This window comes from Mastigoproctus giganteus, chromosome 7, assembly GCF_048544385.1.
Source record: "Mastigoproctus giganteus isolate SK-2022 chromosome 7, ASM4854438v1, whole genome shotgun sequence".
NCBI lineage: Eukaryota > Metazoa > Arthropoda > Arachnida > Uropygi > Thelyphonidae > Mastigoproctus > Mastigoproctus giganteus.
In genome coordinates, this window is record NC_143581.1 from 135,105,337 (window position 1) to 135,122,445 (window position 17,109).

The 17,109-nt window shown below is 39.0% G+C and overlaps 1 protein-coding gene across 6 annotated transcripts in view; it reads left to right on the forward strand.

The window, feature by feature from the left end:
- The window catches only part of LOC150083212 (uncharacterized), a 319,934-nt gene extending 315,756 nt beyond the window's left edge, over positions 1–4,178 (forward strand). For 4 of the 6 annotated variants that reach the window (XM_090377098.1, XM_090377097.1, XM_090377101.1 and 1 more), the window contains one exon: positions 3,920–4,176. In XM_090377098.1, coding sequence (XP_090233224.1) covers positions 3,920–4,067 — 148 coding nt within the window. In that variant the 3' untranslated portion in view covers positions 4,068–4,176. Of the gene's footprint in view, positions 1–3,919 lie in introns of all 6 variants that reach the window. The other 2 variants (XM_090377102.1, XM_090377103.1) reach the window with 2 other exon arrangements.
- Positions 4,179–17,109: the final 12,931 nt, after the last annotated feature.

The window sequence follows — 17,109 nt, forward strand, 5'->3', positions numbered from 1 at the left end:
CCTGGGTGCTGAAATTAAAGCGTGAAACCGGCGATGTGAAGAGAAAACCTGGATCAGGCTGTAAGAGAATGACTACACCTTCCCAAGATCGATATTTGAAATAATCATCATGCTAGTGCTCCTGATCTAGAGGTGGCCTCTGCTGTTGAAAGAAGTGCACGAACTATCCAAAGATGGCTTTTGGAATATGGTCTGCATGCCTATCTGCCCAAGAATAAGGCTTTGTTGACCCAACAAACGAGGAAGAAGTGACTTGCTTGGGCTAAAATGCATGTTTGATGGACAAAAGAACAATTGGACACTGTCATCTTTTCTGACAAATCGAAATTCAACCTGCATGTCTCGGATGTCAGAAGATGAAAATCGGAGGCATACCATCCTGACTGCATAACACCGACTACAATTTCCTCCTGGTCAGATGGCCTGGGGATGCATAACAAGCAAAGGGGTAGGAGTTATTAAAGGAAAGGTGAATGCAGAAACCTATACTTCTATCTTGGAGGAGTGCCTGAAACCCGTCATTAGGGATCACCATACAGATGTCCAAAAACAGCTATTTTCAACACGACACAGCACCTTGCCACACAGCAAAATTGGTAAGTTTGAAGCTATTTAGATTTAATGATGAGTTTGTCTTCTTGTCTCACAAGGCTTAAAACATACTCCAATATTTTCCCTCATTTTTCTGCCTTAAAGTACAGTCATACTTCAGAAATGCTGGCATTAGTGTTGGATTGGCCTGGCAACAGTGCAGATTTGAACCCTATTGAAAATTGATGGTATGTAATGTCATCTAAAATTGCTCAGACGAAGCCAACAAGTAAGATTCAGCTGCAGAAGAGCAGCTGAATCTTACTTGTAAGGGTGTGGTATCACGAAATCGGGCAACCATATATCCAGAAGTTGATTAACTCTATGCCAGATCATTGCAAGGCTGTAATTGCAGCTAGAGGAAGAACAACAAAATATCGAGGACTTATTTTTCTTACAGTACATAATTCTATTATGCTAACTTGTAATTTCAGTTTGTACACGTAAATGCAATAAAATGTATGTTTGGTTGTCATGATTGCCATTTGCATGATTTCTCATATTTCCATTAATTACACATTTTGCCCTTTGGGAAGATATTTATGACAATGAGGTACAGTAGACTCTCGATTTGCCACTGACAAACACGATACTTGTTAATGTTTGGCCATTTTCATATATCGTTATTATTTTAATTTTCTGATCCAACTTGATTGCTTTCCTTTTCTTGGTAGATTTACTATTAGTGCTGTCACTTATTTTCTTAGTCGGCACCTTGATAATAGTCAAAAATTAAATTTTCTGAAAAGAATTTTACAGGGTTAAGAAGAAAACTCACTATCATCACTTCACTCTGCTCACATTTTACTAAAGCACATTTCTGGAGGTCACTGCCATAAAACAATTTGCACTTTCTGGGTTATTGGGCTTTTCTGTTAGTGCAATTGATTATAAACTCGATCTTATTGCATTTGCAATAATACCGATAGCTGGAATTCTGTGAGTTTTTACATTATGGTGAAATGTGTTCCCTTCACTTGAAATCTTCAGTCATAAAAAAAATATAAATAACATAATGTAAGTCGGGGACTTACTGTATCGAAAAATATTCAGCAACCTATGTAAAAAGTATGGCGATAGGAAAAAAAAAAAAAACGAAAAAACTTACCATGCACTACTCGCGTGTCCAATACAATGCATCCATTTATTTTTTATGATGTTGATTTTAAATTGCATAGCTTCCCTTTATTTTTTACAATGTTGCGTATGGTTTGGTCACCAACATTATAATGGTTCATTAGAGAGAGCGGGGGTTACAAGATAATAGGTACACTAATCTCCCAATGACAACTTATAATGCTCCTTGTTCGTCGCTTATTCGTTCGACTTGCAAAACATCTGTTTATACCTTTTCTAGTTATTACTTGAATTTTATGATTTTTTTTTTAATTTGGAATCTTGAAATGTCCCGGTAAATCGAGAGTCTGCTGTAAATATCAGGTGGAGTCTTTTCATTGGATTTCATTCAGAGATATATATCCATCTAACAAATGCATTTTGAACATTTCTGCAGCCCACAATGCAGTACAAAACACATTATTTGCAGTTTTTTTTGTCTGCCACTGTATCATTCAATGTCAAACTGTACTCATATCTACAGTACTGTCACCATAAACCTTTTTGAGACTTGAATGGATTTCGAGAGACCACTTCTTCCTTGATAAGAAATTCAATCGTCACTCTGTGTGCTATGTATATCTATAACATCCACCATTATGAACTATCCGTGTGCGGCACCTCTCAGTATGGTGAAACCAGAGACCTCTAGTTACCACTCAGTGACACACGAAATGATCTAAGACACCATATTTGAAAGCAAAAAATAGGATCCATTGTACAAAAGTAATGGATCCTATTTTTTGCTTTCAAATATGGTGTTGTAGATCATTTCGTGTGTCACTGAGGGGTAACTAGAAGTCTCTAGTTTATACAATTAATACAAATTTTTTACAATGTTGCTTATGGTGTGGTCACCAACATTATAATGGTTCATTAGAGAGTTAAAGAGAGGGGGGTTACAAGATAATAGGTACACTAATCTCGCAATGACAACTTATAATGTTCCTTGTTCATTGCTTATTTACGACTTACAAAACATCTGTTTATACCTTTTCTAGTTATTACTTGAATGTTATGATTTTTTTTTTTTTTTTAATTTGGAATCTTGAAATGTCCCGGTTAATCCGATCCGGGTAAATTGAGTCTGCTGTATATATCAGGTGGAGTCTTTTCATTGGATTTCATTCAGAGATATATATCCATCTAACAAATGCATTTTGAACATTTCTGCAGCCCACAATGCAGCACAAAACACATTATTTGCAAAATTCACAATTGATGCAGTTTTTTTTGTCCACCACTGTATCATTCAATGTCAAACTGTACTCATATCTACAGTACTGTCACCATAAACCTTTTTGAGACTTGAACGTTTGAGACTTGAACGGATTTCGATAGACCACTTCTTCCTTGATAAGAAATTCAATCGCCACTCTGTGTGCTATGTATATCTATAACATCCACCATTATGAACTATCCGTGTGCAGCACCCCTCAGTGACACACGAAATGATCTACGACACCATATTTGAAAGGAAAAAATAGGATCCATTACTTTTGTACTGGTCCTCGTATATGGATGTTTTGTTAAAAAGAATTTCTTTATGAAAGAAGGTTAGCTTACTCTTAGTTTGTTGGGTGATGTGTCTGCACTGAGACAGTTAGTGTGCATAAATTGGCATGGTGTATTATAGCCAACCTTATATGATTGTAGAGAACACAGACAATTGATAAATAAACAGAGCAAAAAACTTTAAAATATAGTTTATTTCATGCATGAGCCACACACACACACATGCAACAGCATGTTATTTGTTACTATATGTGGACAATAAAATACACAACAGATAGGCTTGTATATCCTTTATGCATTGCTACCTGCATGGCATGTCATTTGGATCCTGAATTGTTTATAGCCCTTCTGGGGTAAAAAAAAAAAAAAAAACTATAACTTTTTCTAGAAGTCTCTTTTGACTAGTTAAAAATTAAAAATGTTTCCCTAGGAGTTTTGCACAGGTAAGCAAGTTAAGACATTTCCCATATACTTAACTATATACATAGAGGATACCTATATGTGTAGTTGAGTAAACTGTTTGTGAAAATTTTATAACTTGAAATCATGCCATACTTCCACATTAGAAGAAATTTATTCCTAATAATATGAATTTAAAACTGCTTTCTATGTTCTTACTACTTAGAAGAAATTAATTTCACAAATTAAGAGACTATTTCATTTTTAAGTTTTTCTCAGTTGTTTCTATTACTTCCAGGTTAGCACACAGGTTGTCTGATCCAGTAGATTTGTCATCTGTGGCTTCAACTGAACAAAGTGACTTACTGGAACAAAGTGAAAGCTGCCCAATAGTGAGCAGGGCAATTAAAAACAAGCCAGTAAAATTTACAGTTAGAGTGCCATAAAGTGATTTTTAACACTTCTTACTAATTGCAGTTGACCTTCCAGTTTACTTTGAATGAGTAATTTTCTGTTACAGTTTAACACAGCACCAAAAGTATTTAATTTCCAATTGAAAATTGGTAATTTTTAAAAAAAAAAAATAACAGAAAATTTGTTTTGCTAGCATGTTATTTTAGAAATATATGAACCTAACACTGTGTAAATAAATAGAATTTTTGTTGAAATCAATCAGTCTCTCTCTCACTCAACATTTAATAATTGGGAAATATGAAACTTTTAAATTAGATTAATTCAAGTTTTATCTTCAACAAAATCAGTTTGTTGTAACTAACCATAAAATCAAAACTAAAATGTTATAAATGGGTATCCACCTATCAAAAAACAATGTCTCACTATATGGATAGCCTATTTACAGTCATAATATCAAAAGACACTATTTCTAGTAATTGTTGGTGTCTTCGACCTAGAAAACTTAAAGAGCCAAATCAGTTCATGTAATTCAAGTATTTTAGCATACCACCAGGCATGATTAATAATCAAAATAACTGACTGTGCAAATTATTCAATTATGAAATTGAATTAAGTTTTTAAAAAAAAATGATAATGGGGAATTTGAATATGTTATCAAAACTAATGCTGAAGTCATATCTAATGTCACTCAGCCCCCCCCCCCTCTCTCTCTATATATATATATATATATGCACACATTTTATGCCCATCACTAATGCTGACTGGCCGAGTATGCTGTGGCCTCCAAATTAGTATGTTTGGGATTGAACGTCCATAGCTTGGGTTCCAGGCTACCACCAAAAGAATTCAATGCTTTTGCTATGACCTGTCGAAAATTGGATAGGGAGATCCAGGAAGTTGAGAAGCCCAGCTTAAACACAGTTTAAGCTGGGCTCCTCAACTCCTACAATACAAGTGGTTCTAAGAAGGCTCACCTGGGATCAAATGGTAAGTGGGTTTGCCTGCTAGGGTCAACCATGTTAATGCCATACCCTACTCTCATTGTCTGAGGGACAGGATAGCGGAGATGCAGGTATGGTGGGTACCGAAGCAAGTAAAAATATCCGTGAATTGCGATAAATCTTACTTTACTTACTTCTGGGGTCCCTACCAGTAAATAATGACAGAAATGAGTATACTAGCTTCACAGCAAAAAGGACCAGAACAGAAAACATATCAGGTCCAATTCCTAATAATGCATTATACTTCTAAGAATGCATATAGGGAAACTGTCACCATTCTTTATCCCGAAGGGTTTGAAAGGGCTGGCAGGACCCCAAAAATCTGTAAAAATACGGCCCCAAGTGACAAGCGATTTTTCGCTGCAATTCATAGTCTTATTTTTGTTATGTGTTTTCTTCTGTTTTGTTCATTTGAAGGGGTTCTTTGCCTAAGAAGTCTGAAGTAAGAACCCAGAAAGAAGGGAATCCACCTTTTTTTTTTTTAGTAGTTATTAGTAGAATGTTAGTATTTATATTAAATACTAACATTCTACTAACTTTAATAACTGCTTGGCCACTGGTGGCACCATTCCTGCCTCCACGGCAGGGCCAGTAACCTGCTACAAATGTCAGTAACATGGGAGAAGAAAGTCCCTCTCCCAGGGCTAAAAGGAGTAAACATGGACACTAATGACTTCCCATAATTATAGCCAAAGAGCTCTCAACATGACAACCCTAAAACTGGTCATGACTTCTTGCTGTTAAAGACTAAAAAAGGATGCAAACAAGCAGGAATTTCCAGCTTTCCTGATCATTTGTCCTCAGCAAGCTCTCCCCTTTCATCATACAATGATGCTTTGAAAATGCAGCTCCAAAAATGGTGAAAAGCCTTCAATCTAGAGACTCCTCGCCCAAGACATGACCTACCATTAAGACTTACATCCTTAAGTGGAATTCCAATTCGAGTCACTCCACATAACACCCTGAATTCTTCCAAGGGAATCATCAGTGAATGGGACCTATTAAACATTTCCGAGGAAGAAATAATCCAAGAACTAAAGGATCAAAATGTAACTCATGCCAAAAGAATCATGATATGAAAAGATGACACCTTAGTCCCAACACGTAGCATAATTTTAGTCCCAACACATAGCATAATTTTAACCTTCAATTCACCGATTCTATCATCCTCAGTCAAAGCAGGTTATTTAAACTGCTGTGTTCATCCCGAACCCTCTAAGATGCTACAAATGTCAGAAATTTGGTCACTCTCAGACAGCATGCCATGCAGGTGCAACATGTCCAAACTCATACTCAATCAGAATGCAAGGCAAACAAGATATTTGCCTTGCATTTTGATCAGTGTCCCAATTGCAAAGGCAATCATCCAGCATATTCCAAACTCAGAAATACAAGACTTTAAGTATCTTTTGAGGAAGCTACAAGACAAGCAAAATTAAGCATGCCAAAAAGCACTTACGCTTCGGCTATCCATAGTCACAAATCAGTAGCATATCAGACAGAAGTGTGAGTCTCTCCCGACAAATTGATTGCCGAATGGGCTCGATCAGCACTATGAAACAGGATCAATGGACCAGACCCCTCCAGGATGCAAAAGAGACACTCTACCCTGGTAGGGCATATAACCCATAAACGCGACTGACCTCAACCTACCTCGATGGACACATGGCCCTTGAATGACATGGAGGCATTGGTTCCGACTGCTTTGTTGGATCCATATCTTTTCCCAACCTTGAACAGATTTGCTGCCAGTGCACCAGTTGGCGACTGAGCTGAGCACTCTTACCTGGCTTTCTTTCCACCCCACTTCCCTGGTGTGTGTGTGTGGGGGGGGGGTGACTGTCCTCTTGTCTCCTCGCCACCCCAGTTTTCCCTCTGGTGGAGCATGGGCATGCTCCATTGACACCTATTGGGGTTGCCTTCCCTATTGACCCCATATTTCTGTCTTCCCCCCCCCCCAATCTTTAGTCTCTCTCCCCTACTCCATCTGTACACAAGCGATTGCCCTACACATCCAAATTACTGCTTGCCAATAGTTTCGGCCTTTCTAATACTATTACTCCCTCACGCAAAAGATAAAAAAAAATTTTTTTTTTTATTCTTTTAGGTCCTAGCCACCAAAATCTCAGGAAATTAGATGGCAGGATCTGCCAGAGTAAATAATTATAATGCTGGTATACCTGGCCTGCCTTCACTGGGCTGAGTGCGGACAACGTTGGGACAACATACAATGGTACATAACACTATACGTATACAATATCCATACACTTATATCTCTGGCCTTTTGTAGGTGTGCCAGTGAACTGGCACACCTATAATGAAAGCAACACAGAGATGGGGGAAACCTCTGGTGCTGCTCGGCACTAAACCTACACTACACTATCGACAGCTACATCTAGATCACAGTTAGTGGACCAAAGTAATAATACGCCACTCACAATTCCAAATGAAAACCTAACCCACAGTAAATTGGGAGAAAAATTGTAAAAATCAGATCCTGGGAGGTGAAGCAACCACAACCAACAAGCATGGATACTTATGATAAGTCCAACCAAGATTTTCTTTAATTTCATGCAGAAGGTGATATGGAAGATAAAAATGATTCAGGGCAAACCCAATTTTCCCAGAAAAGAAAAATCTAAACCTGACCTTTATAAACAACCCAGGCATAAAAAGCAGACAGATTCACCTTCCTCTTACAAAACCAAATAATGGAATGTATTATCCAATGGAACTGTAGAGGTCTTCGCAGTAACATCGATGACATGAATTAATTCACCACTACAAACCTCTTGCAATGTGCTTGCAAGAAATTAATTTGACATCTATGGTCTCAGTTTCAATCAAAAATTACACTGTATTTAGGCAAGACTGCTGAGTTCAATAGCGCTCATGGAGGATTAGCAATACTCGTGGATTCAAGCATCCCCTCCAGATGCATTCCATTACAAACATCCTTAGAAGCCGTTGCCACACGTGTTGTTAATGGTATTACTCTGACATTGGTTTCAATTTATCTTCTTCCTAATCATCAATAACTCAGGAACTCGAAGGTCTTGTTATGCAGTTATGGTAACTGCATAAACCATCTCCATTTTGTTTACTAATTGACTTTAATGCAGATCATCCATTATGGGGATTCCCCCACCTAAGACAGATGAGATAAGCTTATCGAAATGCTGATCGATAGACAGAATTTAACATTACTAAATACTGGATCTCCTACATATGTGCATCTCCCTACAGGTTCAACATCTGCAATAGACCTTTCCATTTGTTCCCCAAACCTCTTTCCAAGTATAGATTGGGTATCTCTGAGTGATCTTTATAGCAGCGACCATTATCTGTAATCTGCAAAATTCAAACATCCAATTCCTTCCCAACAGAAAATTAAATTAAATGGAAATTTTCACAGGCTAACTGGACAAAATACATAATGCAAATATATAACAACGATTAGTCCGGCTCCATCAACAGTGTTACAGAGCACATCACGAATCAAATGCTGGCATCCACCTCCATTCCTCAATATCAAGTAAGAAATAGATGAAAAATAAATTACTGGTGAAATGAAGATTGCAACAGTGCAAAAAAAAGAGAAAAACAAATCATGGAACCATTTCCTCATATTATTAGCCATATGGTGCAGGAAGCCTGAGTCTTATGCTGCACCAGCCAAAAGAAAATTTCTGAGTTACCCTGAGTGAGAGAGAAAGATAAGAATGGTGATATCCAGTTCAGGACTCTGGGTGTACCAAACCCATACTCACCAGAGGTGAGCCCATGGGGTTTATATCCAACCACATCCAATCTTATTAACTATAAACAGCTTAGAGCTAAAGCTCGTTATATCAGACATAAAGCAAGAAAAGAAAGTTGGATTAAATTTGCCTCATCGGTCAATAAAAATACCAATATCAGATTAATCTGGAGAAAAATAAAATGTTTGAAACAGTAAATTTCCACCTTTATCCACCCCACTACTGAACTGGCATGGACAAGGGCTCTAATCTTACAGATAAATCAAATACGCTGGGAATTGTATTTTCTCTGTTCTTGTAACACTTATGATCAATAATTTCAAAAACATAAAGCTTTTACAAATAAATCCAGACTGAATTTCACTGACAATTCTGCTTTATCTTATAATCAACCATTTACCATGCTTGAGCTGCAGCAATCTCTTACCAACTCAAGAAACAGTGCTGCTGGCCCTGATGGGATATATTATGTAATGCTCCGAAATCTGGATCAAAGATCACTCTCTTTGCTGCTCGTATTTTACAATCAAATTTTTTCTGAACATGCCTTCCCAAGTTCCTGGCATCAATTCTTATGTACTAGCAATTGCAAAACCCGGTAAAGATCATTCTGTTCCTCAAAATTACAGGACTATATCCCTTACCAGCTGTTTCAGCAAAACTCGAGAAAATGATAAATCACCGTCTCAATTGATTCCTCGAGTCTCAAAACTTGATTAATAACAACCAATTTGGATTCTGGAAAACCGATCTTCATTGGTTCTCATCATCAAAGCCGAGACAAATATCAGAAATGCTTTCATCAAAAAGGAACATCTCGTCATGGTCTGTCTTGATGTTGAGAAAGCCTTTGACACTACGTTGCGTTTCGGCATCTTAAAAGGATCTACATTCTCTTGGCCTGAGAGGGAATTTACCATATTTCATCCAAAATTTCCTTCAACAGAGATCCTTTCAAGTTCGTTATTGGGGAACCCTCTAAAAACTTTATCCAAGAAGAAGGAATTCCACAAGGGTCTGTTCTCAGTGCCACTTTGTTTGCAATGAGAATGAATCATATAATTGAACTAATTCCAAAAACTGTGGATTCATACCTTTTTGCAGATGATCTCACAATTTCCTGTCATTCTCAAAACATGCATTACACAAAAGAGTTATTGACTATCCAGCCAGAGATCTACTGCCATTCACGTCTGTACCAGATGTGAAGTATGCATCCTGAACTCCACATGAATAACCATCCTCTTCCCATAGCTAATAGTATTTGTCTACTAGGATTGTTCTTTGACAGTAAGTTAAATTTTCAAAAGCACACTGAACATCTCTGGACTGCTTGTCTAAAATACTGAACATACTCAGTCTTATCAGCCAGAGCATGGGGAGCAGATCATTTCAGTCTGCTTCATTTATATAGATCCCTAATCAAGGTCACACCAGGACTACGGCATGCCTGTCTTCGGTTCTGCTAGGGAGAGTGCTTTATCTTGCTGCAAGCCTATTCAACATTCAGCTCTTAGAACAGCACTAGGCGCATTCAGAACATTTCCAGTGCAAAGTTTGTATGTTGAAGAGCCCATGAACCTCCTCTAAATATCAGGAGAAAGACGTTGCTTCTGAACTATGCAACCAAGATCCAAAGCCAAGTGATCCATCCTAATTAGTCAATACTTTATAATCCGCAGTTTATGACATACTATAGAAACAAATCACAGACAGCTGAGCCCTTGGCCTTTGCGGACGACCTTGTCCTGTTGGTGCGTGCGGACACTAGGTCGTCCTTGGAAATTATTGCAAATGCGGCGCTTGTGAAGCTCCAGAACTGGGCAGCCTTGCACAACCTTACCATCTCGGCAGAAAAAACAAAATCCATTCTCCTCAAGGGCACTACAAATTAGAAGACCACCTACGATGAAATTAAACTTCACCCCCATCCGACTGTACACAGAGGTTAAATACTTAGGTATTTACATTGACTCGGGTCTTACTTTCCATAACCACCTGAAATATCTAGCCACCAAAATCCGGAAGTATGCCGCCATGATCAGGAGGGTGAGCAGAGCCGACTGGGGCCTGAAGCACAAAGCTCTGACCTCATATACAAAGCAGTATATGTCCCGATTGTTTGCTATGGTGCCTCCACCTGTTATAGACAAGCTACACTAACAAAAAACAAACAGAAGCTGGATACAATTCAAAGGTTCATGCTGCTATCAATTAGTAGGGCGTGCCGCACTGTTAGCACCCCTGCCTTGCAAGTTCTAACAGGTTGTCAGCCACTCTACCTAGAAGTAGTCAGGCGAGGCCTATATTACCACCTTAGGAAAGGAACACCAGCTGAAATAGTAAATCTCCAGCTGGATCTTGCAAATGACCCCAAGATAGAGAAGAGGAGAATCACCCAACACCTACAAGTGATATGGCAACAGAGCTGGGAAACCACGCAGAAAGGAGACATCACGAGGCGATTCCTCCCAACTATAAACCATACTCACCCAGAGGCCCCTCCCTGGTTCTCAACTGGTCTGCACATGACGTTTATTATCACTGGGCACGGCCCCTTGCGTCAGAAACTCACAGCTATGGGGATTGAAAGAGACCCGCGGTGCCATTGTGGAGAAGAAGAGTCCTGGGGGCATCTCATGTATGAGTGCCCTGCCTATGACAACAGTAGAATCAAGTTTGCTACCGCAATTCAAAGGAATCCACGTAACCAAGAGTCCTCGCTGCTGCTCGATGAAAACACGTACAGGGCACTAACTGTGTATGTGCAGGAAATCTTCGCGCTGAGGCTAGCCAAGATTGCTGAAATGAGAACAACATTGGATCATGCTGCCCAAGGCCTGAATCAGACTGGCATGGGTTAGCTCCTTCTCCGCTAGAGGACACTGCCTTGACAACTTGCTAATCCTTTAAGGGTAGGAACACTGCTGGTACCATTCTGGTGCGGGATACTGCTGCAAACCCCTTATAGGGTAGGATCAGCCGGCACCGTTCTGGTGCGGGATTGGTGACACTCTGGAGAACTTCTGAGTGCGGGATACAGAGTCCATTGGCCTCTGGTGATCATGCAGCGGCACCTGTACCCTGCTACTTTAACTCCCACTCCCAGACTCCTATTTTCACCTCACAAAGAGCTGACTGCTCCTTAACTTTAGTCCGTCCTCCTTTCCTTCTTTCTGTTCCTTCTAACTCGTACTCCTGCTCTGTTTTCTCCCCCCCCCACTTTTTTTTTATATATATATTTTTTATTATTTTTTTTATTTATTTATTTTTTTTTTAATTTTATTTATTTATTATTATTATTTTTTATTATTATTATTTTTTTAATATTTATTTATTATTTTTTTTTCACTTGACCTTTGTCAAGAAGCTTATGCAACCCTGGCAAAGGCCAGCCAGAGTATAATGGGCAGCCTAGCTCACCTCCCAGTGGTGGTGGCGGGCAACGTGTGGTCCCACTAGGGGCTCTGCGGCCAAGCAGCCAGAGACCCAACAACAAAACATAACACTACTCTGAAAGAAACCAGACATTACACTTTTTCTAGCTTTTACAGAGATTCTGTACTTCTTCAAGTACCATGGTGCAGATGTGGGAAACCACAGGTGGCGCCTTTCACAAAACACTATGCTCACATTTCAGGCCCTGATTACACAGATTCTGTAGTCAAGATAAAGACAATTTGCAGAGATGGACCAATGTCCTGGAGCCACTACAACCAGGCCACATACATACATACATACATACACAAATACATAAATGTCATTGAGTGTGCATACATGCATTTCTTTTACTTGTCTTGAGAGTTTTGTTGTTTTTACAATTTTGTAAGAGAAGCTCAATTTTCTGCTCATGTTTCTTACACAGGTTCAAATGATTGTAAATAGAGTGTTATGTATTTTTGTATTTATCTAAATAAAAAAAAATAAATAAAATAAACCTTCAACACTGCTACTTTGCGACAGGACTGAGTTTTAGAAGGATTGAAACCAACTGTTATCTTTGCCCCACTGGAGATCTAAAAATATAACAGCTTAATGCACAGCGGTCGAGCAGATCAAAAAGAAGGCAGACAAGGAAAACAGACCTCATAATTGTACAAGAACCGTACACTCACCAAAAACAGGAGAAGATACCCCATATCTTACAAAATTGTGCACTGCACAGAGGATACACCTTGGGCAGCAATAATCGTAAGGAATACGGATATGATTGTTACAAAAATCCAGCAGCTCTGTATGCCTTGGGCAGGCTGTGCCCAGTTAATCACCTTGATTGGAAGCATTTACGTCACAGCTCTCTACTGTAGACCTGGCATAGGAATTGACTTTGCTACAGTGTACTTAGAGAACATACAATCAATCTTAGCCGGACACAAGATAATTATTGGGGCAGATGTGAACTGCAGATCACCACTGTGGCATAGCCACATCCCCGACCGCAGAGGAACGGCTAATGGACAGAAGTTGGAAGACTTCCTAACAAACTCGATATTCACTGTTACTAACCAACCCTTCTGTCTCCCAACATTCTGCAACATGCTTTGGGAGGCAACCATAGATGTAACAAGAAATATAGAGAATTATATCAGACAGGACAGTCCAAAGTGATTGGTCAACGTCTGACCATAGGACAATTACATACTCCATAAAAGGAAACCTACAAAGAACACCAATAATAAGGCAGATGCAGAGTAGATTCAATGTTCACAAAGCTAACTGGGATATATTTAAAGAGAATCTTCGTAACCAGGAGCAACTCTACATGGAAGAGAGGTGACCACAATGATTACCATGGCAGCCGAAGTAGCCATCAAAAGAAGAGTACCCAACACCAGAGCAATACCATGGTGGACACCAGAGCTCCAAAGACTGAGAAAGGTAGTACAAGCAAAACGAAAAGAATTCCAAAGGGCAAGAAGAACGTGGCTGGCAGCGCAGAAGTCGTGGAATTGAGAAACTGATATCAACTCAGAAACCAGTACACAGACAAAATCAAAAAGAACAAAAGGGAAAGTTGGCATAACTTTGTCCAAACAACAGGAAACACTTACCCCTGGGGAGTGGTGTACAAAATCACAACCAGCAGGCTCGCTCCCCAGAGGCAAAATGGCAATGGTAATCAAAACGCCACAAGGCATGATGACCACAACATGCAAAGACTCAGTAACAAATATTCTTGCAACAATCATTCAGGAACTGCCAACAGAGATGACTTTAGAGCAGACAGAAATATGCCAAACAAATGCGCAAAATGCAAACACCCAAAGAGAACCACCATTCACCCTGGAAGAGATTGAGATACAAGCAGCGACGAGCAGAACAAAAACAAGTAATATAAAAAAAATTTTTTTAAAGTCAATTCCTACTTAGGTTAACAACGAACTTTTGACTTTCGAATTCAAAAATTTATCAAAAAATTATTGATTTTTGCAAGAATTGACTCGCATTCTTCACCTTCACGTGAAAAATACTGAAATCCTTGCATTTTACCGATTGAGCTACTGCCTGTTGATTTCAATTTTATTCCTAAATTTATATCCTGCTAAATATCTTATATAAGAGAAATTTTTTTCTCCCATATAAAACTAAAATTAATGAATTAATATTTGAAAAAACTGTATTAACATCAAGTATCATCCACTACAAGTTTAAAAAAATGTATTTGAACTTGAGTGGATGAATAAAAAGTATTTTATTAACAATTGAAAATTTGAACAAGATATATAAATATATATAGGGAGAGTGCGAATTAATAGTAGGAATTGAAAAAAGCAATGTCCAGGTTCAGATCTAATCGAACCAGAAGTGATTAAAAAGACAGCAGAATATGTTCCCCAACTCCTGCGACTCTATAACTGCTGCTTGGCAAAAGGCCACTTCCCAACTCAATGGAAAACAGGTATACTAAAATTGATACCAAAAAGCCCAACAAAACCACTGGAGTTACCAACATTGTATAGACCGATAGCCCTGCTATCGGCAGTTAGCAAGATTTACGAAAGGCTATTGCACAAGAGAATCAAACACTACTACACAGAAGCAAATCTCAGCACTCCAATAACGGCTTTAAACAGGGTTCTTCAACCACAGATGTGATTCTTGATCTTCTCAAAAGAAGATCAAGAATGCACCAATGCACCAGCAAGTATTTTCTAGTGATTGCAGTAGACTTTGCTGGAGTGTTCGACACCCCTCTAGTGGCCGAGCGTCCTGGAAAGGCTCCATGCTGCATCTTTGCCACAAAATCTTTATGACAGTCTAAAATCCTATCTCACAAATAGGGAAGTGCAGATCCTTATGCTGTCTCCCTCACCTGTCTTGTCCACAGGGGCTGCTCCCAGGGATCGGTCCTGAGGCCACTCCTGTTGCACATTGTTCTAGATGACTTTCTCTGTAAGGACCTGGGCAACATGGAGGCACATTCCTTTGCTGATGATTTGATCTTATCTACAGCAGCGGACTCAAGAACAAACCTGGAAAAGCAAGCAAGCAAAGCATTGCAAACCCTACAGGGGTGAGCCAAAATAAACAATTTAAAAATTGACTTTGCTACAGTGTACTTAGAGAATGTACAATCAGTCTTAGCCGAACACAAGATAATTATTGGGGCAAAAGACCAGCTCCGTTCTTCTTAAATTAAGCAGGCCACCACAAATCAAAATAGAAAGTACCACTGTCAGACTAACCAACCAGATCAAGTACCCAGGGATAATTATAGATAGAATCTCTCGTTTAAACCCCATCTAAATTACCTCAGGAAGAAAATACGCAAATACACAGGACTCATACTAAGAATAACAGGAAAGGCCTGGGGATGACGAAGACCAGCACAGCAACAAATGGGAAAATACTAAAAACAGTTGTTGTTTGTTTGTTATTTGGTTTTTAGGAGCATTAGCAACTAAGGCCATATTGCTCCTGGATATACATTAGTCATTCCCTGACCTTTCCGCATCCTCCGTATTTGGTGGTGATGGGCTCGAACCACGGTCTAATCAAGAAGCATGTGCTATGCACTGCTGTTCCTGCCCACCTGGCTACGGAGACACCCTATATCTTGTACCTATTAATGTTCCATTGGTAACAAAAAGTGTTAAAGAAAAGACTGAAAAACTGAATTACCCCTTGACCACAAGAAAACATTGATATCAATGTAAAGGAGGACCCACACAAATGTGTAATTCTTTGCGGAGGAAGAGATGGACAAACATCCATACTTGACCAAAAAAGTAAAAAAAAAATAAAAGTGCTCAGTACTTTGGAAACTGCCCGATGGATCCACTAAGTTCAAATAATGGCCAGATTTATTCAATGGGATTGTCATGAATTCTGACGGAATATTGATATCAAGAACCCCCCTTTCTACAGACACAAGCCAGTGTGCCTCAGTTTGCAAAAGAAATATATAAAGGTACATGAGAATCCTATCTTGCATAATGCCAACGTGATATGCAAAGACAGAATGGGGATGGACCTGATCACAGTGGAGTTTCCACTTTCCTCTTTGTAGGGTCTCTTCTAACAATTTGCTCAGTATATTTGCCACCTGATCTCAGATTGACCTCCTGGATCAATCTGATCCCATATCTCCCAGACTTTCCTTGATGATTGCATTACACAACTGTCTTCTCCTGTTCCTTTTATTAGATTTTAATGGGCATAATATCATGTGGGGTAGTGCAGACACTAATGTGAGATGTCATGATTTTTTTTTTTTTTTTTTTTTTTTGATGAAAATTCCAAACAAGTATTAGAACCTATAGTTCTTATATCATGCATAGGCTGAGTTCAGAAGATGAAAGAAGCTTATGTCATCTATAGATTGTAATTTTATGGAAATGTGTGTGAAGGGATATTGTTCCAGAAAACAGAAGTCGGAGAAATGAATGAAGAAGAAGAAAAGCTTGTTCTGTAAGTGTGAAATTGAACAGCATAGGGAGGTGCTGACTGGTTGTGGAAAGTATGCAGACTGGTTTCGATGGGAGAGGGGGAGATGCCCAGAAGAACAGTAACCGTGGACATATCTATAGAAATGGCATGCAGCAGGAACAAAATGTCTATGAAGTGGAGTTGAGAGACTTTGTAAGGGATGGTTCATTAATTAACCTAACCTCCTTTCAAACCTCCTTTTAATGGAGTCTAGAAACTGAGAGAGGTTATGAGGGCACCACCCCAGATGTGGGAACAATAATCCATGGTAGGGTGGATTTGCAATTTGCACAGAATGAACAGCTGTTTGGAAGAAAAGTAACACAGAGAGCAAAAGAGAAAAGCCAGAAGCAATATAATCTTGCCTAGAAATCAGTGTCATC